This window comes from Neomonachus schauinslandi, chromosome 6 (genome assembly GCF_002201575.2).
Source record: "Neomonachus schauinslandi chromosome 6, ASM220157v2, whole genome shotgun sequence".
NCBI classification, from domain to species: domain Eukaryota; kingdom Metazoa; phylum Chordata; class Mammalia; order Carnivora; family Phocidae; genus Neomonachus; species Neomonachus schauinslandi.
Genome location: NC_058408.1, coordinates 478,207 through 505,639, shown reverse-complemented (window position 1 = coordinate 505,639; position 27,433 = coordinate 478,207). Strand labels below are relative to the sequence as shown.

The 27,433-nt window shown below is 42.4% G+C and overlaps 3 protein-coding genes across 12 annotated transcripts in view; all 3 read left to right on the top strand.

Moving 5' to 3' along the window:
• Positions 1 to 10,534, top strand: part of TPM3 (tropomyosin 3) — a 29,519-nt gene extending 18,985 nt beyond the window's left edge. For 6 of the 10 annotated variants that reach the window (XM_044915842.1, XM_021682189.2, XM_021682193.2 and 3 more), the window contains one exon: positions 9,194 to 10,534. In XM_044915842.1, the coding sequence (XP_044771777.1) occupies positions 9,194 to 9,276 (83 nt within the window). In that variant the 3' untranslated portion in view covers positions 9,277 to 10,534. Of the gene's footprint in view, positions 1 to 568; positions 763 to 7,488; positions 7,595 to 9,193 lie in introns of those variants that run through there. The other 4 variants (XM_044915843.1, XM_021682194.2, XM_021682195.2 and 1 more) reach the window with 2 other exon arrangements.
• A 1,088-nt stretch (positions 10,535 to 11,622) lies between these two features.
• The window catches only part of NUP210L (nucleoporin 210 like), an 80,652-nt gene continuing 64,841 nt past the window's right edge, over positions 11,623 to 27,433 (top strand). Inside the window, exons 1-7 of the mRNA XM_044916000.1 lie at positions 11,623 to 11,822; positions 13,406 to 13,542; positions 21,374 to 21,505; positions 22,416 to 22,509; positions 23,509 to 23,659; positions 25,219 to 25,351; positions 26,231 to 26,389. Of these exons, the coding sequence (XP_044771935.1) occupies positions 11,623 to 11,822; positions 13,406 to 13,542; positions 21,374 to 21,505; positions 22,416 to 22,509; positions 23,509 to 23,659; positions 25,219 to 25,351; positions 26,231 to 26,389 (1,006 nt within the window). The remainder of the gene's footprint in view (positions 11,823 to 13,405; positions 13,543 to 21,373; positions 21,506 to 22,415; positions 22,510 to 23,508; positions 23,660 to 25,218; positions 25,352 to 26,230; positions 26,390 to 27,433) is intronic.
• Positions 14,616 to 14,795, top strand: LOC123325111 (ATP synthase subunit ATP5MJ, mitochondrial-like). The gene has a single exon (XM_044916441.1). It carries the CDS (start codon positions 14,616 to 14,618, stop codon positions 14,793 to 14,795), a length of 180 nt encoding a protein of 59 aa, XP_044772376.1.

Genomic DNA, 27,433 nt, shown 5'->3' with positions numbered 1-27,433 from the left:
TATCGAATCTGCGGTGGCACGCTGATCCACATGTGTTTTTTTCGTACTTTTTGTTCATAGACCCTTATAACACCGTGATTTTTTTATTTGCTTCTCAAATTCAGTCTTCTCAGAGAGGATGCTCCTAAAGGTAAAATCACATCATCATATAACTAAGGACGTAGGGCCCAGAGAGCCAGTGACTTGGGCCCTCCCATTGCATAACAAAATTCAGACCTCCTGGGTGTATTTAATTTCTGTCCTGATACTAAAGTTCAGAGGAAACACCCATGACTGGAAGTACCAAATTCACCAAAGAATTCAGCTGAGTCCCAGAGCAAGCCAGGCGGTAAAAAGCACCAAAAAGAGTTGTTGGGGACTTCAATCCGTTTGCTGTGGACCCTTGATCCTTGACGCTAATCGGCCTCTTTGTATCTTTCCCACTAACCCTGAGAAGAAGCCAAATGACTCAGACTGCAGTGTCTGGCTGTCTTTTCTCATTCCCACTGCCTTCTCTTCCCTTTTCTCCCAAATTGCTGTGTAGATTGATGATAGTCCTTACCTAGAGTCTCCTTACTTTTTCATACAGATAACTGTCACCGTTTCTGCTCTGTTCTGGATCTGCCCCCTTTCCTCGGGGAACCCAACGCCCCACTCTCGCTCTGGATTCCACTTGGGTCGGCCTGGCTGGTCTCCAAGGCATTAGGATGTAGTGGGGGGCACAAAGCAACTTATGTATTCTTCTGCTCCCCCCCACCCCCCCCAAATTAAAATGCCAAGCTGCCGGAAGCCTCGTGCCCCTCTGCATTTGTGTCATTGACAAAGTTGCTGCTGCCCTAAGGAGGAGCCTTGGGGGTGTGGTGTGGAGAACAGCTGTCGGAGGCCCTCTCCCCTCACTTACATCATCAAAGCCACTTTTGTGTGTGTCTCTTTGTTCTTGACATTTAAGCTCAACTGATGGGAGTCTGTCAGAGTGGTGGAGTAGCAGAAGTTCTTTAGGGTAGGAGTCTTACATGCTGGCTTCGGGAGTCCGTGAGTCGTTTACTGTCAGGCTCCTGCGTCTGCCCGCCTGGAAGGCTCCCCTCCTCCTCAGTCTCTTCTCTGATAGCGTCCACGTGCCTCCCGATACATATTCTCTGCCCTTTCTCCAGTGGTTCAGATGTGCATCTTCAGGGCACCCGATGGACTCAAATGTATTACCACCAGACTTAACTAATTAGACCATCCGAAGTCACAGAAAGACAAACAATTTTCTTTTTTTTTTTTTTTAAATTTTATTTATTTATTTGACAGAGAGAGACACAGCGGGAGAGGGAACACAAGCAGGGAGAGTGGGAGAGGGAAAAGCAGGCTCCCTGCCGAGCAGGGAGCCCGATGTGGGGCTCGATCCCAGGACCCTGGGATTGTGACCTGAGCCGAAGGCAGACGCCTAACGACTGAGCCACCCAGGCGCCCCAAGACAAACAATTTTCAACAGATTTTTATTTTCTTGTCCAAACCCTTCTCACATGTTTGAGGCTCACTGCCATTTGCCTGTTGGTGTCTGCTAGTGGAATATAAGGCAGGTGATAAACGATTACTACTGGAAAAACTAGAACAACCAATCATGCATGTTTCAAATAACGTGCACAAGGTGGTAATAGTTTATTACATACATAAAAATGGTAAATTTCTGCTAGTAAAATTGTTCCTGGTTTATATTGTGGGATTACATAACAACATTTTACAAACTCCTATTCCAATTCCCACAGCTGGGATGGTTCCAGTGTGAATAGCGTGGCTCTCACTTGTACTTACCTAAGCACCAAAGTGGTGCTCAACACACTTAGTACTTCAGTTTCTCAGCAGATGATATATTTCAGACTTGTTTTTCTTTTAAACAGAGCCAGGTAGAAAGGTTTTCCCTAATCTAAAACTTGAGGTCTTGCTGAATTCAGGTTTCTTTTTGTTTACACCATTTCCACCTGCTACACAGCCTTTGATTTAAGGTACAGATTGATTTATTCAGCTGACACTTAACTGTTATCTTTAGAAGGCACAAAGTTATTAAGTAAGGTGGGGACAGAAATAATCAAAGATGGAGGCACCATCCCTATTTTTAGGTTACCCAGAATCTAGTAGGCGAGCATATATATAAAGCTAAAGATGATCTGTGATCAGTGCCACAGATAATAAACTTGTGGAAGTTCAGAAGGGGAAAGAGGTTGATTCCGGTGGGAATGATTAGGAAAGACTCACAGAAGGAGGCACATAATAGGTATTTAATAAACATATTAAAACTTGCCTCTTCATTTTTATTGGGTTCTAAAAGATTGGTTTTCTGAAAAACAGATTTTGGTTGAAGGATAGTGGGTATTGAGCATTTCGGTTAAAGAGAAGCGAAAAAGTAGAAGCATAGTTAGAGATGGGAAGGATATAATAGCTGTAAAGGTAGATTTAGACAGAGTAGGGGCAGATGTGTGCTGAAATCAGGTGTGGAGTTTTATTTTGTAGGATGGGGATGCCACTGGAGATTTTGAACAAGGATATACTCTGGTATGAGTAGCAAAAAAGGAGTTGATTTGGTGGCTAAGTTAATATATTGCAAGGGGAGCAGATTATCAAAGTGATCCATTTAGATGACGATTCCCAAATTTTAGTCATTTGTATACTACTTGATGGCTTTTGTCATCTTCACATGCTCCTATCGTTTTCTTCACATTTACTCTTGTTTTCAAATTTGTCTTGCTATACATAATTCTAATTTAAAATAAGTTTGATGCGTGCTAGTGATTTTTCCTAATGCACATTAAAACAATATAGCAGGTAAGTTTTTTAAAGTTCACAAGCGTATCCTGTCAGAGATCTCTCTACGTGGCACTAGCAGTGAATATGCCACACTTTGAGGAAAACTGGGTTAGGTTGTTGCAGTTTTCCCAGAGATGATCTTCGGTAGAGAGACGGCACTGAAGACACACTATGGAGTGTGTGAGGAGGAAAGTCGGGAGTGGCCGGTTTGGAGTTTAGGAAAATGGTAGCTTTAAAGGTGTAGGGAGGTCACGTAGTCCTGGTCTGAAGAGGCAGGAGAGGGTAGAAGAGAAGAGGAGTCTGAAATACTGGCAGGTATCCAGGTGAAACCAAAATTGTGGGGATTGAGGGGATAGGCTGACCGATGTAAGAAAAATTTGGAACTCCATATGGGTGGCAGGCCATTTAGGCCATGAAAGTACATTTAGAACCCGAAAGACAGTTGCAGATGTAAAAGGAATGAAGCAAAAAGGAAAATCTGTGCAGAGGAGGAATCCAAATGGAACTGGTTGGAGGGATGGAAGGAGAATGAGTACCTTTGCTAATTTAAAAAGTTGACGGCTGGGTGCTTTCCAGAGGTTCTCAACTTCAGTAAGTTGAGAAGAAAGATAGCTCAGGATGGGACATTGCATTGTCATTGATACTTTATTAATTCGAGAGTGTGTTTTGAGCATTAAGATCAAGGAGAGAAGCCGTATATTTCAAGGAGCCAGAAGAGTGAACTAGTGGAAGGAAAATCAAGGCAAGACAAAGAGCCTAGAGCTGTGCTGTCCAGCAGAACCTGTGTGATGCCACATACAGAGCCTGTTGGGCGCTCAGAACATGGCTTATGTGCCTGAGGAGCTAAGCGTCTGCTGATAGTGGTGCCTCTGACTTTAACAGCCACGTGTGGTTGGCGACTGCTTGCTGTGTTGGATGGTACAGTTATAGATGTTTTGGTATTTGGGCAGAAAGGGTTGACGGGTACAGAGAAAGGCTCCTAGAGACGAAAGAGGTATGTGAGGATGCAGAGAAATTGGGGAAAAGGGAGGCACTATACTTCTGATAGGCCCTGTCTTTCCCCACGGGAATGACTGCTGTGAGCAAGGACGGAGACCAACAAGCAGGGTAGCGGAGTGAAATTTTAAATGCTGTGTCGTGCTAAATTCATTCTTCCACTTCTTGCGGAAGCCACCCTATGCTACTTGAACCTGGACTAGCTATGGGAACGGGGTCAAGCATCATTGGTAGTCCCAGAGCAAAGTATTTTGATCTCTTTTCCCTCTTAATTTCCTTTTTTTTAATATATTTATTTATTTGAGAGAGAAAGAATGAGAGAGAGAGAGAGAGAGCACGAGAGGGGTAGGGCCAGAGGGAGAAGCAGACTCCCCGCTGAGCAGGGAGCCCGATGCGGGACTCGATCCCGGGACTCCAGGACCATGACCTGAGCTGAAGGCAGTAGCTTAACCAGTTGAGCCACCCAGGTGCCCTCCCTCTTAATTTCTGAGAATGAACCACAGGCTGATGTGTTAAGAGTCCTTTCTAGCCTTCCTTGTTACTGTTGTTGGGATGAGGCGCAACATGGGACTGGATCCCAAGTCACCTGCTGCGCAGAACTGCCCTGTAGTGTTGGGTAGCCTTATCTTAACCCCACCCAGTCTCTCCCTTTCTCATGCTATTGGTTGGATACCCCCCAGCCTTAATATTAGGGGGAATATTAAAAAAAAAAATATTAAAAAAAAAAAAAAAAAGGCAAAATCTGTTCCTTCTCATGTCTGGAATTGTGACGCTTTAGAGTGTGCACAGTTCCTTTACTCTTAAGCCTTTCCACTCCCTTTTCCTGTTAGGGAATGAAATGGACCTGATTCAGACCAGTGAAGCCTAAGGATGTCTAGCATCCATGGGATCATTCCCTAATTAATTGGACATGCCCAAAAGGAACATCAGACCAAATGGATTCTCTGGCTTGCCTTTTTTTGTTTTATTTTGCTGTTACCAGGAAACCAAGAACTTTAATTAATGAGCTGGTATCTGATCCTGAATTTTTAGTTACTAGAGATAGCAAGGTTAGAAACCTTACGTATGAAGTTCAAGGTGAGAGAATAACCACATTTATCTTTTGACCTTCTGTCATTCTTAGGGAACTGTGTGTTCTAGGATTTAATCAGGCAAGAAAATGCTTCCATTTCTATCTCTTTATTTCCCTAACTGGAACCAGACCCTCACTGACCAAGCTGTTTTGAGGGACTAGATTCTGACAACGCCCTTCTTGCCCAGGACAGGAGTGGGAGTCCCACTAACTAATTTGGATGCTACAGAAGAGTCAGGTGGCACTTAGAATCTGTATATAACACCACAGAAAGCCCAAGAAATGAGAGTTCACAAATTTGGACCCCTGCCTTTGTCAGGGATGCCCCAATGAATATGACAGGTCCAATCCCAGGCCTCATGGAGCTTGAAGACTAGTGTAGGGTTTCTCAGTGGTGGACTTTGGTCATTTAAACCAGGAAAATTATGGGATGTACAGAACAGTCCTACTTATTGTTGTCCCCTAACCAATAAATATGTGTAGGGTCCTCTAGTTATTGGGACAATTAAAACCTGCCCCACACATCTCCAAATTTCCTTCCAAGGGGAGAGAACAGGCAATAATACCACGTGTATTGAGAACCACTGGTTTAATGGGAAGTGAAATTTTAAAAGTTTGCTCTAATTCTGCCCTATAATACAACTATTATTTTGGTTATTCCCTCCCAGGATCATTTTGTATACTTATGTTTTCTGTTCTGATAGTGTACATAAAGTGGCAAGTATTCTTAGGTCCATATTGGTCACCAGCTTCCAGGTAGAGCTGGAGAAAACCTCTGCCCAGAGGGCAAGGTGCCTGAGCAATGCACCTTGACTGTGGGCACAATCAGCCCACAAATGCACTTGATTTTTATTTTATTTTATTTTATTTTATTTTTTATTTTTATTTTTTTTAAAGGTTTTATTTATTTATTAGAGAGAGAATGAGAGAGAGAGTGAGCATGAGAGGGGGGAGGGTCAGAGGGAGAAGCAGACTCCCTGCCGAGCAGGGAGCCCGATGCGGGACTCGATCCAGGGACTCCAGGATCATGACCTGAGCCGAAGGCAGTCGCTTAACCAACTGAGCCACCCAGGTGCCCTGCACTTGATTTTTAAGACAGAAGAGTATATCTTTATATTGAGGTCCTGAGACCATTTTGAAACAGACTGTAAAACATAGGAAGAAACTTGGTTGTGAACTTGAGAGTCGGAGACCAGGAAGTCCGTCCCCAAATTCCTATTACCCCTGTGCTGGTCAGATGGGTTTGGTTTCTCTGTACCCCCTCTTTAAGGTGCACTTCAAGTGGGAAATAAAGTCAGTGATTTAAGTACTTAACTACTCTTTTTTTTTTTTTTTTTTAAAGATTTTATTTATTTATTTGAGAGAGAGAGAATGAGAGACAGAGAGCATGAGAGGGAGGAGAGTCAGAGGGAGAAGCAGACTCCCTGCCAAGCAGGGAGCCCGATGCGGGACTCGATCCCGGGACTCCAGGATCATGACCTGAGCCGAAGGCAGTCGCTTAACCAACTGAGCCACCCAGGCGCCCAGTACTTAACTACTCTTAACCAGGAATGCTTTTAGTTATGGGAAACAGCTTAACCATAGCTTAAATAAATAGGGAACTTAACTTTTCTCCTGTAATAACAAGTCCAGATTAGAGCAACTGTGGCCTGGTGTGGCTGGGTTTCTGTGAATTCTCTTGGCCCTCTCTTGAGGTTGAAATCTGTAACTTTCACCCTCACATCCATGTTAAGGCAAGAAAGAAGCTAGTTTTCCCAGAAGCCTTCCAGCAGACTACCCCCTGTATCTCATTGGCTAGAACTGTATCCCATAATCACCCCTAACTGCAAGGGAGTCTGGAAAAACAGAACAGGATAATCGTGATTCACCTTCCTTGGGGCTGGACATGCTGCCGCCCTAACAGGATTTTTGAAAAGGGGGCTGGGGGTTTGATGGATAGGCCCCTAAGATGGGTTAACCATTGAGCACCTACAACAAGGAGCATTAGAAAGTAGGATTGAATGGGTATAGGGATATTGATCCCAATTTATCCTTCATAATACTGTACTGAGTGCTTTTGTTTTTTTTTAAGATTTTTTTTTTATTTGTCAGAGAGAGAGAGAGGAAGAGCGCACAAGCAGAGGGAGGAGCAGGCTCAATCCCAGGACCCAGGGACTTGATCCCAGGACTCAGGGATCATGACCTGAGCCGAAAGCAGATGCTTAACTGACTGAGCCCCCCAGGTGCCCCTACATTGAATGGTTTTACAGAAAATGTTCCAGCTTTTCCCTTCAGTTTCTGTCAAACCCTGATTACAAGCCATCTGTGTTCCCTCCTTTGCCCTGTTTCACTTGTCTGTTTCTCAACCCAGGGAATAAATACCTTTGTAAAGGAGATAGAGATACTTTTTTCTTTCTTAAAATGTTGTCCTTCCAACTTGTCAGTCAAGATATTTTATTTTGTTCCTTTGTTGGTCTTTCCACCACCTGACTGACTCTTTCTGCCCTCTGTCTGAGTCCTCCTTGTATCCACCCTGCCTTTCAGATGCATGTTACGTATATCAGCTAGTCAAAAGTCTCAAGAGTTTACTTTTGGTACTCTACTAACCTCCCCTTTTTCTCTTTCTCCTCTGTTTCCTCTCCTCCTCTTCTTTCCTCTCCCTGGTGCTGCTGCAGAGTGTGTCTACAGCCAACTTGAGCGAAACCGCGTGCTCTCTAGCCAGCTGAAGCTAATGCTGCATGATCTCTGTGACTGACGGGCAGGGCTCACTGGTGCCCATTAAGCCGAGCGTACTGCTCACACCACTGACCTGGACCCCAGCAAAAGGCTGATTGTTTTTTTTTTAAAGATTTTATTTATTTATTTGACAGAGAGAGATACAGCGAGAGAGGGAACACAAGCAGGGGGAGTGGGAGAGGAAGAAGCAGGCTTCCCGCCAAGCAGGGAGCCCGATGCGGGGCTCGATCCCAGGACTCTGGGATCATGACCTGAGCCGAAGGCAGACGCTCAACGACTGAGCCACCCAGGCGCCCCCTGATTGTTTTTTTTTAAAGTCATTTTGCCCTAAGCAAAAAAAAAAAAATTTTTTTTAAAGATTTTATTTATTTATTTGAGAGAGAGTGAGCATGAGCAGGGGGGAGAGGGAGAAGCAGACTCCCTGCTGAGCAGAGAGCCCAATGCAGGACTCGATCCCAGGACCCTGAGATCGTGACCTGAGCGGAAGGCAGATGCTTAACCGACTGAGCCACCCAAGCGCCCCACAAATTGCTTTTTAATTGGGGCAGTGAGAATATTGTTGACTTCCTAATCGTACTGGGGAGTGAGAACAGTTGACACTGCATTTCTGTCCCTTTCAAGAGATAACGGGTGATGAAGGGAGGGGCCTGAGAGATCATAGTGAGGAACCTGGAGAGTTTTCTGGTGTCCACCCTTACTTGCTGCTCTTTAACCTGTGCATTGACTGAAGGCTGTGTTCCGCCTGCGTGGATGTTTTCTAACAATAAAAGGACCAATTGGATAAGATGTCGTGACTGCTTCATCTGCAGGCCCAGAGATGGGCCCTTCTGACTGGGTGGAAAAAAGGGAAGGGAAAGAAGGGGGTATGGGGTATTAACAGTTCCATGTTGAGTATTTGCCCCTTGCCACCAAAGTAGTCTGAGTGGTTTGCTTGCTGAGCAGATTAGATTCTCCTTGGTGTTCAAGCCACTGGTTTCCTTCCTGACATTTTTCTTCTTGCTTCTTTTTCCATGTGTAATTGTAAGTAACTCTCACAGGCTAGTTTTGGAGAACAGCTCTACAAAAATCGCAGTTGAGGTTTTGCTTATATGTTTGGTTTATTCTTGGCTTTGTGTTCTTTAGTGATTCTGTGATAGGCTATGGGGGTCTTTCATTTATCCCACCAATTGTTCCTTTCCGTGTTGGAGGAAGCCTATAACACATGAGGTTCCTCTTGTACCCTTCTCAGGCTGAGACTCTTTTTACTGGTAGGAACATGCCCATCCTTGTTCTCAGTGGTCACACCCCAGTGAGCCTTGTCAAGTAGGTACTGTCCTTTGGGCAAAGCCCAGAAGAAAGGATGGCTGATGCTTAAGGCTTCCTCCTTCAGTGACTGAAAACTGAAAGCCTTGGTTGGATGTGGGTGAATGAGGAAATGAGTGATCTGTCTCCAGCCTCCTCCCCCAGAAGTACAGCAACACCTGCAACTCCAGCTGGAAAGCCAGAGGCCCTGCAGAAGCAAATGGTGCAGTGGCTCACGCCTGTGTCTGAGAAGGCAGCCGCTTTGTTAGTCCGCAGCTTGCCTGCAGCAGGAGTGATTCTCAGAGTGGGTAGACCGTGAGATTTACTTCTAGTTTTGTAACATCTCTCCTTTACCCCCATTAGATAAGCTGAAATGCACCAAAGAGGAGCACCTCTGTACACAAAGGATGCTGGACCAGACTCTGCTTGACCTGAATGAGATGTAGAGCACCCCAGTCCCGCCCTGCCGCTGCTCCTCCCTCTGATCCCGACTCCGCTGAGGCCAGCCTGCCCGAAGCTGGCCTTGAAACCGAGGGCTGATCTTTAACTGGAAGGCTGCTTTCTCCTTTTGCTGCCTCTCCCACCCCAACCCCTGTGTCTTTTTCGCCGAACTGTCTCTGCCTCTCCCTAGAGATTCCAGTTGGGCTTGAGGCTGAGCACCTTCGGGAACAATGTTTAAGGGAATGTGAGCACAATGCAAAGTGTCTTTAAAAGCATGTTGTGATGTACACATTTTGTAATTACCTTTTTTTGTTGTTGTTGATGTAGCAACCATTTGTAAAACATTCCAAATAATTCCACAGTTCTGAAGCAGCAGTCTGTTCCCTTCCTCACATTTGGAAAGTAACTTTTCAGTTTAGTGCATACTGCCCTCTCCACAGAGGAGGCAGGGGCCTGCCTTACTGAGAGCCAGAGCCCGGAAAGAGACCCACTCTGGGAAGCTTCATTGCTTTGTCCAAAGTACCAGCCAGATTAGAAAGGTGATTCCAGGAGGAGTGGCCAAAAAAGTGTGGCTCAGGGTTTCAGCTTTAAGGTATCTTTGAGCAACTTTATTTTTTAATTTTTTTTTTTTTCCATCAGAAGTGACCAAACAAATTAAGATGGTGAGACCTCTGTCTGAGACCAAATCCTTATCCTATCTTTACCCTAACTGCCCACGGAATGGATCATGTTCCCTTTATGTTGAGGTGACAGCTTATTTTCTCTCCTGCCTCCTTGAAGGAAAAAAAGAAAATTACGTGTTTGCCACTGATTTAGCCATATGAAACAAACTCATCTCATCCCCCTTTGCTGGGTCCAAAGCTGCTGTCTCTGAAGTGCCATCTTGTGCTTTGTATCAGTTAGTGCTGGAGAAATCTTGAATAGATTATGTACAAAACTGTTTTTAAATTTTATATTATTTTGAAACTTTGCTTCGTTAGGGTTGGGGCACATTGGCCACCCTGTCTGGCTAAGAACTCTCTACAGTCTGTGGGCTGACAGTGTGCTGACCTTTTAAAGTTTCTTTCCCTCCCCAATTCCCCTTTTTGGTGAGGTTTCTGTGAGGCCTGTTAGGTGTGCATCCTGCAGCTTATTGGCTTAAAATGCACTCTCCTTTGGTGTGCTCTCTGGGGGCCGATTGGGAGAAAGAAACCAATAGTGCAAACTGTTTTGATACTGAAAATTGACAAGTGTCTTTTTGAAATAAAGAACCAGTCCCTCTAATCCTTAGACCTACTTGACTTTTATTTACTAATCCCGTTGTGCTTTCTCCACAGGAACTATGCAGTTTGAGTGAAAAATCAGATCTTTGTGGGTGGTAGCAACAGGATTTAGTAGAGATCACACGCTGTGGAAGCAGACCAAAACTGGGTTCGAAACTCAGCTCAGAGATTCTTACTTGTATGTCCTGATGTAAATAATTTAGTTTCCCCATCTGTAAAATAAAGATACTATGTGTTCCAGGGTAAGTGTGAGCAGTAGAGATAATAGTTACGTGCCAGGCCTCTTACAGATTACTTAATTTAGCACTGGCACGTTCAGGGCGAGCTGTACCTTTTCCTTTACCACGGTGTTAATTCTTACAAACCATGGACTCGGGCTCCTTAAAGGACTTCAGCAAAATCTCTGACGCTGATCCCATGCCCTCCCTAGCTGCCCTGCGACGGCCTCTGAGCTGGTACTTGATACTCCGCTGCCTTTTGGAGAAAACAAGTGAACCCGCAGCGTGCTCCGAGTGTCTGGCGACAGCGGCAGTGCGGGTGGGTAGCTTCGGCGGCTGCCGCGGACACGTGCCGAGCATCGCCCGCGCTCTGGCCTGGAGGCTGGACACGCGCGTGCCTTCCTCGTAGAAACGACACAGCTTCCTTGGCCAAGTCCAGTTCTTTATACTGGGAAATTTTTATTTAGATTACATTTTTATTTACACTGGGACTGGGAAATGTTTCCATTTACAGGCACGGACCAATGCGGCTTGGAAATTACGGCAGAACAAATTTTTGCAAGGAACCGAACACAAGGTAGGCAGCAGAAGAAATTAAACTGGGAGAAGTTAGCACTTACTAGATGCTCTGCTTCTTTACCGTGAAAAAGATCTGCTGCCTGAGAAGTTCTCGGGAAGTTGCCCTCCGAGCGGCGGGCTCGCCTCGCGCCCTTCCCACGCGCAGCCGCGACAAGCACTCCCGGGAGGAACTCCCACAATTCCCAGCCAGGAGGAGGCCCCGCCTCCCGCGACGTCGCGCCCGCGGATTGGCCGGCGTTGGGGGCCGGGCCTCGACCGCAGAAGAGCGGGAACTGGAGGCCGGGTGGTCGCCATGACGGGCTTTGGGGCCCGGCGTCTCCGACGCGGCCGGCCGTTTGTCGGCTGGCCTGCACCCGGCGTCCCGCTGCTGCTTCAGTGTTTGCTTGGGACCCTGGCCAACAAACTCAACGTGCCGCAGGTGTTGCTCCCCTTCGGCCGGGAGCCAGGCCGCGTGCCCTTCCTGCTGGAGGCGCAGCGGGGCTGCTACACCTGGTGAGGGCTGGGGTCCCCGAGACTTCGCGCCCCCCTCGGCCCTGCAGGGGTGGACGGGCTTCCCTCGACGAGGATGCCACCGCAGCGCCTTGTGGCCGTTGGCCTGCAGGGCCCTTCCTGTGGGGCAGCTCTGGGGCGGGAGGCGTCCCCGCACGGCCTGAGGAGGCGTCCGGGGGGCGGGGCTTGGGGTTGGCCGCGGGGGTCCTCGCCGACGGATAAGCTGGGGCTTTCTGCCCGAGGGGCCTCGGGACACCGCTCACGGCCTTGTGGGGTGAGTTCCTGCACCCGCATTTCACCGAGGAGCGAGGTGAGGCCCCGAGACCGTGAAGTGGGGAGACTCGCTTCGCGTGGAGAGGAGGCCTGCCTGGTGGGAGGGGGTGTTGGCGAGCTTCCTCCACTCCGAGGGAAGTGGGCGCCGCCGCATCACAGGGCTAGATGGCCCTTTCCTGTTTCCCGAGAGAGGCCGTAGGGCTGTGCGGAGAGTGGGAAGTTCAGCCCCCGCTGTGTGGCAGGGTAAGGGGGTCGGGCCTGGAAGATGACCCCGTGTGGGCGATGCACGGAGTCTCGCCGTCCAAAGCCAGAGCATTAACTGTTTTGTTCTTTAAAGATTTTACTTACTTGTTTGGGGGAGAGAGCACAAGCAGGGGGAGCGGCAGAGGGAGAAGCAGACTCTGCTCAGCAGGGAGCCGATCCCTGGGCTGGATCCCAGGGCCCTGGGACCATGACCTGAGCCGAAGGCAGACGCATAACCAGCTGAGGGATCCAGGCGCCCCAAAACATTTTTTTTAATTGTATTTTGAGTTGTACTCACACCTCATAATTTAGGCAGTTTTTCTGTCTTGGCAGCCCAGTTTTGAGATTGGACAAAACTCATTCCTCACAGTATGAGAAATGTGTGTCTCTCATTATTGGAAACAAAACATCAGTCCGTTTTTTTGTTTTGTTTTTTTTTTAAAGATTTTATTTATTTATTGGAGGGAGAGAGAGCACGTGTGCATGCACAGAGGGCGAGGGAGAAGCAGACTCCCCGCTGAGTAGGGAGCTGGATTTGGGGCTTGATCCCAGGACCCTGAGGTCATAACTTGAGCTGAAGGCAGAGGCTTAACCCAGTCACCCAGGCACCCCCATCAATCCTGTTTTCACATACTGAGGGAAGAATGGAACAATCTTATTTTTTAAAGATTTTATTTATTTGAGAGAGCAAGAGCAGGGGGCAGAGGGAGAAGTAAGGCTCCTCACAGAGTAGAGAGCCCTATGTGGGGCTTGATCCCAGGACCCTGGGATCATGACCTGAGCCAAAAGCAGACGCTTAACTGAGCCACCCAGGCGCCCCTGCAATCTTATTTTAAATATCAAGGGAGGAATATAATACATGTGTAACATTGCACAAGGGATCACTGGGAAAAGGTTCTGATAAGTCTCACTGAAATCCTGTGTCTCTAAGCATGGTTTCTACTTTAAAGAGTGTCATTTAAATACACCAGGTAATGTGTAACATGGAAAAACTATAAGAATCTGTTCTCCTGAAAGTTAATTTTAACCCACAGTCTTATTTCAGACTCTTAAGTATTTTATTTTGACAGGCATTCCACCCATCATGATGCAGTAACTGTTGAGCCTTTATATGAAAATGGCACCTTATGTTCTCAAAAAGCTATGCTCATTGCTGAATCTACCCAACCGATACGCCTCAGCAGTATTATTCTTGCTCGAGAGATAGGTATGTTGAGGGAAAACACATTGTGAAATCGTTCATCTAGAGTAGAATAATCTGATATCTTTATACATGGTTAATACAAATGGTGTTGGCTTCAAATGATAAGTAGAAAAAAAGCAATCTGCAGAATAACCCTAATTGTGGCGTCCTATTCTGTGACTTTTTTTTAAGATTTTATTTATTTATTTGACAGAGAGAGACACGGCAAGAGAGAGAACACAAGCAGGGGGAGTGGGAGAGGGAGAAGCAGGCTTCCCGCCGAGCAGGGAGCCCGACGCGGGGCTCGATCCCAGGACCCTGGGATCATGACCTGAGCCGAAGGCAGACGCTTAACGACTGAGCCACCCAGGCGCCCTGTGTTTATTATTATTCTACCCTCTCTCCTTAGCTTGGTAGTTATATGCTCTTATTTATTTATTTATTTATTTATTTATTTATTTAAATTTTTAAAAAAGATTTTATTTATTTATTTGACAGAGAGAGAGAGAGATAGCGAGAGCAGGAACACAAGCAGAGGAGTGGGAGAGGGAGAAGCAGGCTCCCCGCCGAGCAGGGAACCCGACTCGGGGCTTGATCCCAGGACCCGGGGATCGTGACCTGAGCCGAAGGCAGACGCTTAACCACTGAGCCACCCAGGCACCCCCAACTTTTTTAATATATCTAGTACCTGGCGTGGTGCCTGAGACAGAGTAGAAACCCTAGTTTTTTTGAATCCTTGAAGAAAAGAAGGAATTATTTATTGGAACTAGCTTAGGTGTTAAGGTCTGAGGTGGGTCTTGAGTAAGGCAAAAGGAACTAAAAAAGCTAGTACTTCTTAGAGTGTGGTCTGTGAACCTGTGTCATCAGCAGCATCAGTATCACTTGGAATCCTAGAAATGTAAATCCTTGGAGTGCCTGGCTGTCTCAGTTGGTGGAGCATGCGACTCTTGATCTCTAGGTTGGAAGCTCGAGCCCCACCCTGGGTGTAGAGATTATTTAAATATAAAACCTTGAAGGGAAAAGAGTGTACTTGGTGACCTTTCCGAGTCGTTGGCCGTGCGGGTTGGGGCAGCCTGAGTTAGGGGTCCTGTGCTGAGATGATTCAAAGCCTTGTTAAAAATGTTCGGGTCCTCATGAGGCCCTGCTCTACCCAACTTTACCAGATTTGGGTAGGAATGGAGTTCGTGGGCTTCATCGTTCATAAAATCAGGATTGCTGATAAAAGAAGTAAAGCTTTGAAAAGTTCGAGTCCTGCACCTGCTCATAGTCATCATTGACCAGCTTTACTTAGAGTACAGATGGAATGTCATTTTGGCTGTAAATCTCAGCAATCTCTGTTAGGTGGGAACATGGAGCATTGCTGTACACTTGTAGATGTGTTGTTTCCTGTGTGGTGTGAATAAATGTAACTGTGAGATGCCAAAAAGAAAGAAAAATGTAAATTCTCAGACCCCATCTCAGTTCTGCTGAATTAGAATCTCAGGAATGGGTCCAGGGAATTAACAAGCTCTCCAGTGATTCTCATGCATTACTAAAGTCTGGAAGCCCTGCACCAGTCTTTTTTAGATTAGAGCAGCTGGAGAAATCCTGTTTGTATCCAAAATCAAAGCAAGGCTTTTTGCATCCCAGAGTTTCTGGCACTTCATTGCTACATTGATACGCCAGAAATACCTGTATAGTTTTATAAATATTTTGATAAATGATACATCTATACTATGTTATTAAAGAGAAGTTAAAGTTGTTTGGTATACCATATTTCATATGATTGAAGATGCCATCTAGTATAAAGCTGTTTTTTTTTTTAAGATTTTATTTGTTTATTTGAGAGAGAGAATGAGAGAGAGAGAGAGAGCATGAGAGGGGCGAGGGTCAGAGGGAGAAGCAGACTCCCTGCCAAGCAGGGAGCCTGATGTGGGACTCGATCCTGGGACTCCAGGATCATGACCTGAGCCGAAGGCAGTCGCTTAACCAACTGAGCCACCCAGGTGCCCAAGCTGTTTTTTTTTAATGTACCACTAAGATAAACATAACCAACTAAACTATGCTTTTCTTCGCTTAGAATTTCTATTTTATACCTACAGAAGAACTAAGACTTAATTAGATGGTTATTTTTATTATGTTTCACTCTCATGCCTAATAAAAAGGAAAATATAAATAAAATAAATTGGCTAAGATATTTCTAAAACTACCATAGTGTTTCTGTCTCAGATGAAACACTTTTTCACTGGGAATCATCGATGTCTGTGTTTATCCCCACAATATCTTCCTCTGTGCCAGTAAGACTGTTATGGATGCAGTATTTCTTAAAAGAATCAATTAAAAACAAAACATGTAAAAGCTGGGGCACCTGGCTGGCTCAGTTGGAAGAGTGTGTAACCTTTTTTTTTTTTTTTTTAAGATTTTATTTTTCAGTAATCTCTATACCCAAAGTGGGGCTGGAACTCATAACTCTGAGATCAAGAGTCACATTCTCCACCAACTGGGCCAGCCAGTCGCCCCAAGAGTGTGTAACTCTTGATCTCGGGGTTGTGAGTTTGAGTCCCACATTGGGTATAGAGATTACTTAAGTAAATAAAACTTAAAAAAAAAAAAACCCTAAAAGCTATAATATTGGGCTCTTAAGTTAGCTTTGCAATTATATGGATATGTTGTGGGGTTTTTTTCTAGTTATGGAAAAGTGCCCGGCACATCTGAGTTACTACCCTTCTCACCCCATCTCCTTAATCATTTGATTCCCAGGAGATTAAAGAGTGTCACTATTGGCCACCAGATTTTCTTCCTACCACTAATATCTATTCTACAAGTTTTGATGCTGGCCTTTTAATGTTCTCACATATGCAATCAATCACAACTATGTCGTGACTGCTGCCTGGCTGACAGCAAGTGAAAGATGTCATCAGTTATAAGATAAAACTCAATTTCAGAGATGTTAAAATATCAAAAACTGTCTTAGAATCAGTGAAATATGGTATGAGGACTCTCAAAGGTGAGAATATTGAGGAACATGTCTTACAGGGCAGCTACAATAGATAGAGAAGGTTAGAAAAGAAGAATCGTATTGGTCACGTAAGCAATTTTTAAATGTAATTACTTTTAACTACATGAATTCACTCTGATATCAAAAGATACACTTACACAATTGCTAGGAAAAATGTCAAATCTGGCTCTCAGCTTAATTTCATCTGACTTATAAGTATTCCAAAGTTAAGTATCTTTTAAATCAGCTTTCCCAATTTTGCTAGACTCTCAATAATAAATGCCAGTTTCAGTGTCCTACCAGGTAACATTCTCATCTGAGTGGAAAAGAGCACTCTGAAAGGGCGGGGTGGGAGAGGGAGAGGACATTGTGAAAGGGAAGCATATGCCTAAGAGAGATTGTTCATTCATTTGATGAATATTTATTGAAATGCCTAGTAACTGTAAGGTGTCTGTAAAGATAGAAAGATTTAAGCACTCCATTGGTATTTAGGTACTTAGAATTTTATGATGTTTTTGTCAACACTGTAGTGAAGCAAATTAGTGGCTGTGATGGAGATGATGGATAGAAGTGATAGACTCTAGGGGGCTTGTTTTATTTGGTAGGAATGCTACATTTCTTTTGATTTTTGTTTTGCTTTGACTAGGTGCTACTTCATTTGGTAAAACCTTCAAAGAATATAAAAGGTTATAGAGTGAAAAGTAAGCCTTTAATCTTTCTCCAGGAGAGAGTCACTTTTCTGTATCCTTCAGAGGCAGTCTAAATATATGAATATGCCCTTTTTCTAGTGGGAAATCTAGATTTTTAACCTTAGGTAAAGGACAAGTGGAGGAGTTTAGAGATGAAGGCATGATTTTAGCTGACATGGAAGAGGAAGAAAGGGTTTGAATAACTGGATGATTTTGGTGCAGGGTGAGAGGAATATAGGGTGATCCGTACTTATTGTGGTATGCTCAGCATGTTGTTGATGTTCCGTAAATACTTACAGGTTGATTAGTTGCTACAGTGGAATATAATTGTATAAACAAGAGGAGTTGATTTGGAAGCTAGGATAAATATGAGAATCAGGGAAGGCAGGAAATATTTGCCATTTCTGCTCCCTCTCTTTTGCTCCTGGCTCTGCATCCCTTTGGTTCTTGCAATACTGGTTTCATTCTCTTTATTATTTTCTTCTTCCTAATTCATCTCCCTGGATCAACTCTGGTCCTCTCTATTTCATTCATTTTTCTTTCTTTATTACCTTGCTCCTGTGTGGACCTGAAGTATACCTGAAGTAATATGAACATGTAGATAAGAAAATTCATTATATTATTTAATAAAGTTATTCATTTTTTAAGAAGATTTTATTTATTTATTTGACAGAGGGAGAGACAGTGAAAGAGGGAACACAAGCAGGGGGAGTGGGAGAGGGAGAAGCAGGCTTCCTGCTGAGCAGGGAGCCCAATGTGGGGCTCGATCCCAGGACCCCGGGATCACGACCCGAGCCGAAGGCAGCTGCTCAACCGACTGAGCCACCCAGGTGCCCCTAAAGTTATTCATTTTTATCTTACAGGTAAGTTGAGCACCTGGGTGGTTCAGTTGGTTAAGTGTCTGACTCTTGATTTTGGCTCAGGTCATGATCTCAGAGTTGTGAGATGGAGCCCCTGTCAGGCTCCGCATGGGCGTGGAGCCTGCTTAAGATTTTCTCTCGCTCCCTCTGCCCCTCCCCTTACCTTTCCTTGTCCAAAAAAAAAAACCTGCTTAAAAATTAAAAAAAAAAAAAAAAAAAAAGGAGGTAAATTGAAGGTATGGTATTTCTCTTAATCACTCTAAATTTACCTATAATTCATACAAGGTAATTTTTTTCTTTATGGTCGATGGCCATGTATTGAAAAGCTTATTGCTATTGAAGTGGTTAGATGGGTAGTCTTTGCGTGCACAAGGCTTTTCATATTTTTATGTAAGGTCACAGCTACTTCTGTCCTATGATTGCCCTATGTATTTCTCCACAGAAGAAAAGTATTTAATTTCCTGTTTAATTAGGTTATCCAGTGCCTAATTATCTAGTATATATTATGTAAGGTCACCCTTCCTTCCTTTGCCATCCTTGGAACACTTCCTTAATAGTATGTTTTACCAGCAGATCCCGTGAGATTTCAGCTTCTCTTGGTTCTTAATGATAGCTCCCGTATTTTGGTCTTCATTTCTTTCTTTTTTTTTTTTAAGACTTTATTTCTTTATTTGACAGAGAGAGTGAGCACAAGCAGTGGGAGCGGCAGGCAGAGGGAGAAGCAGGCTCCCTGCTGAGCAAGGACCCTGATGCGGGACTTGATCCCAGGACCCTGGGATCATGACCTGAGCTGAAGGCAGACACTTCACCAACTGAGTCACCCAGGCTTCCCATTCTTCATTTCTTTTAACTTCAGGTTCTGTTCAATTAAATATTAAGTAAAAGATTAATCAAGTAAATTTTTAAAATATTTTCTTTTAAAATAATATTAAATTTACAGAAGCAATGCAAAGATAGTACAAAGAGTTCCCATATACTCTTGACCCAGTTTTCTTTAATATTCCACTAATGTCCTTTTTCTGGTCTAGGATTTACTTCAAGACACCACATTACTAAACTACATTATTGTGTTTCCTTCATCTCCTGTGACTATGACAGTTTCCACCCAGGCATCCCTTCTTTTATGGAATTTTTAAATCGAAGGAAAATGTTAATCAGGTAATATAGGCAAGCGCCCCTCAAAAAAGGCCAAGGAGCATCAAAATATGCTCTATTTCAGGCAAAGCTATACTTCCTTTCACAAGAAACACAAAAACTGACTTAATCGTCCTGAAACTATATTTACACTGGGGTTCAACAAATAAGTAAATACACTGTAGATACTGAGTGTCAGGTTTCTTGTTACCAGAGAAAGGAATTACACTGTGGTGCAAGATTAGAACCAAAGATATCACTATGATTTCATGTTTACATTAATATATACACAGAAAAATAGACATAGAAATACAGATATGTGTATATACATATACTTCCTCGCACTGTCTGCTGAGAGGGCCAAGGGACAGTCACAGTACTAGCAGCAAGCACACTAGCAGCAGATCTTGGTTTCTAAATACAGCTCTCTAACAGAAAGAACCAGGACTCCTTGAGGAAATAGCTGGGCGGGAGAAAATACAAGATGGGCCTGGCTCATCTTATAGGGCCAGAAAGTAAGGAAGTACTACAACTAATTACTTAATTAAGATGGGGCAAGCCCAAAGGACACAGGAGTCAACCTGAAAGAGTTCCTAATGGCCAAAGCTAGAAAAACTGGAGTAACAAAATAAATTATGATAGTATTGGATTATAAACTAAAAATAAATATCCATGAGTCAATACTTACATAAATGATGAATAAATAAATAAATGAGAACTTGTTTGTAAGATATAAGTTACCTTCCTTACAGAAGAATGCTGTTAAAGTGTGGAAAGGATTAGGGAAATAGAAAATCACCATCAGAACTCCACAGTAGGACTGCCTGGGTGGCTCAGTCGGTTAAGCGTCTGCCTTCAGCTCAGGTCATGATCCCAGGGTCCTGTGATCGAACCCCTGCATCAGGCTCCCTGCTCAGTGGGAAGCCTGCTTCTCCCTCTGCATGCCGTTCCCCCTGCTTGTGTGCACTCTCTCTCTCTCTGACAAATAAATAAATAAATATTTAAAAAAATAAATAAATAAATAAAAATTCCATAAAAGCGGATCCACAGCTAGGAACAGGGTTTACCCTTGATGTCCATTGGTAATTTTGGGTATTGTAGTGGTAGTTACTTTGCTTTTGTTTCTTGTAGATGAAGCTAAAAGTAAAAAAATACACAGTTATAACAGCAGAATGAGACAGCTATGTAGGCAGTTCTCTAACACATGGTAAATATGAGAGGTGGGGTTATTGTTAAAAGATAGTACAAAACAGTTTTTATTTCATCCTCCTTTCATTCTATACTGTTTCTTTTTGTGTTTCTGAAGTTCACTGTGGCTATATTGACCAGAGCTCTGGTTGGGTCTAATACATTGTTGCCAGGCTTTTTAACCTCAGAGAGAAAAATTTATTGGTAGGACTGACATATGGTTGTCACCCTTTTACTTTCTGAAACAAATACATTAAAAAAAATCTAATGCCATAATTTCATAAAAGAAAAAACTTTAATACTTCAAAGCTCAGAATATAATAATAAAGTATATTCCTTTATTATTTTTTAAAGATTTTATTTTATTTTATTTTATTTTTATTTTTATTTTTTTTTGCTGGTTAAGATTTTATTTTTAAGTAATCTCTACCAGTGTGGGGCTCAATCTCACAACCCCAAGATCAAGAGTTGCATGCTCCACTGACTGACCTAGCCAGGTACCCCTAAAATATATTCCTTCAAAGTGAATACATTTAATTTTATTACTCATTATGTTAAGATTCTTACCTTTCTCATTTTTCCATGGATGAATGAAAATATTATTATAGATCAGTGTTTGAGAATGACTGGTCTGTTGTCTCTCTCTCTTTTTTTTTTAAAGATTTTATTTATTTATTCATAAGAGACAGAGAGAGAGAGAGAGGCAGAGGGAGAAGCAGGCTCCCCGCTGAGCAGGGACCCCGATGCAGGACTCGATCCCAGGAGTCTGGGATCATGACCTGAGCTGAAGGCAGACGCTTAACCAACTGAGCCACCCAGGCGCCCTGGTCTATTGTCCCTTATAAACAGACTTTTGAATTTTTCATTATGCTCTTTTCTTCCACAGGTTGAAAGCAACTGTTATAGCCTTTCTTTTTTATAATATAGAATAAGCTTTTGAGTGTTTGAGACATTTAATAGATTCATGACCTATTGAATTAAATTCTAAGTTTTTGGGTTCATCATAGTGACTGACCATGAACTGCGCTGTGATGTTAAGGTTGATGTGATAGACAGCATTGAAATTATATCTCGAACCCGGGAACTCTATGTAGATGATTCACCACTGGAACTGATGGTGAGGGCATTGGATGCTGAAGGTAAGGGACTCAGAAGATTCAACAAAATTACCTAAAATAAAGTAATACTCCTTTGTGTTTAGTACTTGGAAAAAAAGCAACTTGAGAGATAAAAGTAGATTAGAAATAGTATTTATTTTTTTTATATGAAGTTCATGTACATGAGGAATTGATAATTATGAGTATGGTTCAATGTATTAGCTACATACTTTCATAAAATTTTTCTGCTATATTTAATTATTGGTTATCTCAGAAGTTTTCTTAAATATCCGGAGCTTCTGCTGATGGTCCCTAAATCAGCCATTAAGAACATTTGTGTGGAATTTATTACTAGCTCTGTTTTGGTCAGTCCACTTTCTATAGCCAGGGGAATTATGTGTTAACCTTTGAAAAAAATTTATAATTTTATCTTTCTTGAGACAGATTTTATATTGCTTTTAGTGTACCATATTAATGTGTAATATGGTATTTAAAACATTTAAATTTATTGCCACTTTCTTTGTAAACCATTGTAAATGATAATTTTTTTAAATCTGAACAATGAATATTAGAAATATTCTGGAATCTAGTTTTCATAAAAATTTTTGTTGAAGGGACCAGGATTTAAGGATGCCTGTCAACCCTGAGGTAGACTGTATGGTGGCCTTTATGTAGAAGGGTACAGAAAGAGTGGCATAACTTTTGTCAGCCAGAAGTTAATCAGCTTGAGTCTTTTCTGCATTCAGAAAGTTTGTGTAGCAACAGTACTTTTATTGTTTGTGTAGGGATCTTCCTGGTATATGTGTTTTAAATTCTTAATGGTAGTGCTTCTATTTGTTAATGAAGGAGGCCTAAATATAATTTTCTAGGTAGGTTTCTCTTTCTTGTTAAAGATACCTGAATATTTTTGAATATGTGATTCTGTCCTGTCTGCTTTTGGCTTGCTTTATAGGAAATACTTTTAGTAGTTTGGCAGGGATGATGTTTGAGTGGAGCATTGCCCAGGATAACGAAACAACAAGAGAAGAATTGTCTAGCAAAATTAGGTAACATTGAAACCAAACATAAACCATCTGATTTTGAAGGAGACATCTGCCTTTGGGTGGCACACTGAACAGCAACTATTTGTATGGGCTTTGATAATGCTGTTGTCTGGACTTTTTTGGAACAGATAAATTTACCGGGGGGAAATGTCTTTGATAGAATGACATGGTGTGGGTGCAGGTACTTTTATGATTGTTTAATTTGAACCACCGCAGAGGAATTCATGAGCTCAGGACTATACAATTGTTTGAGCCAGGTGTGTCTTCTGGCAGTTTTGTTGTTTATGCCATCTGCACATGCTGGAATACAGTGAGTGGATGATAGTATGAAATTTTGTCTTCAGTACTAAGAAACAGCTCTCACACAGTCCCAAGTTTTAGTACCACACAGTTTTAGCCCGAGGCACATTAAATACTTTTGTTCTATCTAATCCTTATGGAAAACAGATTTTTTTAATTTAAATTTTTTTAAAAGATTTTATTTATTTATTTGACAGAGAGACACAGCGAGAGAGGGAACACAAGCAGGGGGAGTGGGAGAGGGAGAAGCAGGCTCCCAAGGAGCAGAGAGCCCGATGCGGGACTCAATCCCAGGACTCTGGGATCATGACCTGAGCCGAAGGCAGACGCTCAACCATCTGAGCTACCCAGGCGCCCTATTTTTTTAATTTTTAATTTTTTTTTAAAAGACTTTATTTATTTGACAGAGAGAGACACAGCAAGAGAGGGAACACAAGCAGGGGGAGTGGGAGAGGGAGAAGCAGGCTTCCCGCTGAGCCGGGAGCCCGACGTGGGGCTCGATCCCAGGACCCTGGGATCATGACCCGAGCCAAGGCAGACGCTTGACTAACTGAGCCACCCACGCGCCCATGGAAAACAAATTTTCGGACTTTTTACACTATATAGACATTGAAGAGACTATGTTTAAAGTCTCTTAGGGCCCTTTGGAAGATGACTCATTACTTGATTGCACTAGAAACAAGCTTTATTTTATCTCTTAAGGATTCTGAAATACTCCGAAGCAGAATATTCTCCCCCAGTGTATATAGCTGAGATGGAAAAAGAAGAGAAACAAGGAGATATGATTTTGGTGTCTGGGATCAGAACTGGTGCTGCTGTTGTAAAAGTTCGAATTTATGAGCCATTCTATAAGGTAAAAAAGTTTGTGCCATAAACTTTGAAACTTTCATTTAAGGGCCTTTTCCGTGAAAAATACTATTCCTTATATTTATTTATAGTAGAAGCCCTTTAACCTGATATGATTTGGGTCAATAGTTGGTTATTTATTTATTTATTTATTTATTTATTATTATTTTTTAAAAATTTATTTATTTGACAGAGAGAGACACAGCGAGAGAGGGAACACAAACAGGGGGAGTGGGAGAGGGAGAAGCAGGCTTCCCGCTGAGCAGGGAGCCCGATGCGGGGCTCGATCCCGGGACCCCGGGATCATGACCCGAGCCGAAGGCAGACGCTTAACGACTGAGCCACCAATAGTTGGTCATTTAATTGAAAAGTCATTTGAAGTAGGTAGACATAAAAAAAACTTGTCTTCTTTAAGCCTGTTACTACCTAATTATAATTACACACACAGCTGGTGTTTCTCTTAAAATGGGTAAGTGCAGTTTGTTCACCCGTCCTTTGGTGTAGGCCCAAGATGTTTCCTTGACCATGAGCTCACGGATTAGAAACATGTATGCTCACGCTTACACCTGTTGCAGTTCCTACTTTCTCTTTCTTTTTGTTTCTTTTAGTTTTTCATTTTTCATTTTATACTCAAGTGAAAAATTAGACATGTGTGAAGCAGTTTGAGTACCGAATTCTATATTTTTCAAGGATTTTTCCATAATCTTTTTTTTTTTTAAAGATTTTATTTATTTATTTGACAGAGAGATAGCGAGAGCAGGAACACAAGCAGGGGGAGTGGGAGAGGGAGAAGTGGGCTTCCTGCCGAGCAGGGAGCCCGATGTGGGACTCGATCCCAGGACCCTGGGATCATGACCTGAGCTGAAGGCAGACGCTTAACGACTGAGCCACCCAGGCGCCTGGATTTTTCCATAATCTTTTACATTTTTCACCTACACCTAACTTTGCTAGCTGTACATTTTAGCAGCTTGCTTTGGCCTTCTTTTCAAAACATTTAAATTTTTTGTAGAAACAACAGCTCTCTTCGCACTTGTTTATTTTTTAAGGTAATTATAATTAAAAGTGCAAATGGCGTAAGTAGGTTTCAGAAAAATCTATGTCTTTTGGTGAGTGTCTAATTCAAATATCAGGGACGTGGTGTGGACATCATAGAGAACAGCCTACCAGCCTTGTGTCGGGTCAGTCTTCACAACAATCAAGGTGTTCAGCAAGGGTAGAGAGTAGTGGAAAGGGAATTAACTGGAGGCTGGGTAGAAGAATTTCTGTGGCATCCAGTTAAGCCTTCCCTTGCATTTCTACACATGTGCCTTTTTATTTACCAACTCTTCTGCTTTAGGAGCCTTGTCATTTTATATTCTTAGTTTGAGTGACTTAGAAAGTCAGTATAGTATTAAGATTCACAGTCACTTTTTAAGGCTAACTGAAATTATGATTTGTGATTAGGAAAGCATTTTTAAATCTCTGTAAGATATTTTAAAAGAGACTTATAAGAAGTAAACTTTTAACAAGGGAGATGACCTTCAGGATTTTGCCTACGGAACCTACTTTTTTTCCTTCCTCTTCTAGAAAGTGGCAGCAGCATTGATACGTCTGCTAGTTTTGGAGAATATATTTCTTATACCATCCCATGATATTTATCTCTTAGTAGGAGCATATATTAAATACCAAGTTGCAAAAATGGTGCAGGGAAGAATGACAGGTAAGGTGATTTATCTTTTCCTAAGACTAACATTTCCCAAATCCTTCCTGCTGACAGTAAGAGAAGCAATTCCACCTTATGTATACAAATACTTCTTTGTGTTTTTGGATTTTGTGATAAAGTATTCCTTAATTGCTATACTTGAGATAATACTGGACAGAGATAGTCCCCATGTCTTGGAATAGGCGAATGCTTAGCGCCAGTGCCTATAGGCATCTGAATTCTGTTAAAACAACAACCAAATATTTAGTAGGTTTTATAGGGCAAGTGAGGAAATTTTACCAGAAGGGACTTGAATGATCTTTGCAAAAGTTGTTTCTTGAGAAACTCAGTTCATTCATTGAAAACACTCTGTTGACCCTAGACGTCCCACTGAGTTTATAAAGTGTGCGTTGGCTCCCTTAACATTGGTCCTTTCCTTCCTTCCTTGGTGGGGATCCTTCTTACTACTTTCACTTCACTGGTTTTTAAGAATGCAAGCAATACCAATGATAAACTCACATAGTACCCCCCCAAATGGCTATGTCAAAATTCATCATAGTGTGAAGGGAGGTATAAGCAGATCATACTCTTACTTAGGCCTGCTTCCTGATTTTCCTCGTATAATCCAACAATACGCTGTTGTCCTTTACAACAGTGTAAAAGTGGCTGTTCTTGGGTGGGAGGACGGGTTAGCCTGGTGGTGGGTATTGAGGGGGGCACGTTCTGCATGGAGCACTGGGTGTTATGCACAAACAATGAATCATGGAACACTTCATCTAAAACTAATGATGTAATGTATGGGGATTAACATAAGAATAAAAAAATAATAATAAATAAAATCTTAAAAAAAAAAAAGTGGCTGTTCTTGTTACATTTATGTATCTTTATGTCTTACAGAGGTAGGGTTTCCCCTAGAACACTATACACTGGAATTGCAAGACCACAGAGTTGCATGTAACTGGTCTCTTTCTGGGAAAGTGGCTTTACTGGATGAGAAAAGAGCTATGGTGACTGCTGTCCAACTGGGCCAAACTAACCTTGTCTTTGTCCATAAAAGTATCCTTTTCAAGTTTTAGCTGTCAATCTGTGTTTCCTTGAGCATGTGAGACATGTTCCTTGGTAAAGTAATTTGCTAAGATTATACTTATTTGGTATAGGCTTTATTTTTAACAAAGGATTATAAATTATTATAGTCATAATTTCTAGCAGAGGGTAGGTGGGGAAAAGAATAGTTGGAACTTGGTTTCAGTGGTTATTTGCAACCTCAATTAAATCATAAAGAGACTGGGGAAAACAGCTTGAAGAAACTTGTGTGGATTTTATTTAATTTGTTCTTTCCCATTTCCACGTGAATAATTGAGAAAAGATGGTATGGTATTGTCTGCAGTAGATGCTTAATTAATATTTGTTAAATTGAGTTGCGAATAATTTTTAAAAATTGACTAAACCTGCTCTGTAAGGACTGAACAAAAAGATTTAGAGCTCTGTTACAGTCAAAGAAAACAAAACAGAATGAAGATATAAACTCCAGAAAATTGAAATGTTTGGACTCCATTTCTCAATGTTTGATTTTGAAATATTTCCTATTTTTGAATATTTGAACCTGGAAGAAATTAATTCATTTAGCAAATATCTTTTACAATCCTACAATATCCTCAACATTGTTCTAAGTGCTGGGGATGTGGACTGCTATTTTACTCAGAGTAGTTAGGAAAGTCTTTTTTGATAAGGCAACACTGCAGCAGTGAGTCATGCAGATACCTGGGTGAAAGAGCTCCAGGAAGAGGAAATAGCAATCGCCAAGGTTGTGAAGCAGGAGCATGTCTGGCATGTTTAAAGATGGGCAAAGAAAGCATTGAGGCTGAAGTGCCGAGAATCGGGAAAGAAGGAGAGGTGGTAGGTAGAGTAGGGGAGGGAGTAAGTTATGTGGCACCTAGGAGGCTAGAAAAGTACAGTATTCCTTGTATAATCATATTAGTTACTATTTATATTACTTGTCTAAAACATATTAAGGAGGGTTTTTGGTCCAAAGTTGTTTGTTTCTTAGTCATTTTAAGGTGCATAGGACATTGGTCAACAGATACGATATAGTACCTATAA

Coding starts and splice junctions, on each gene's coding strand:
- LOC123325111 (XM_044916441.1), top strand. CDS start 14,616: ATGATTCAAAGCCTTGTTAAAAATGTTCGGGTCCTCATGAGGCCCTGC.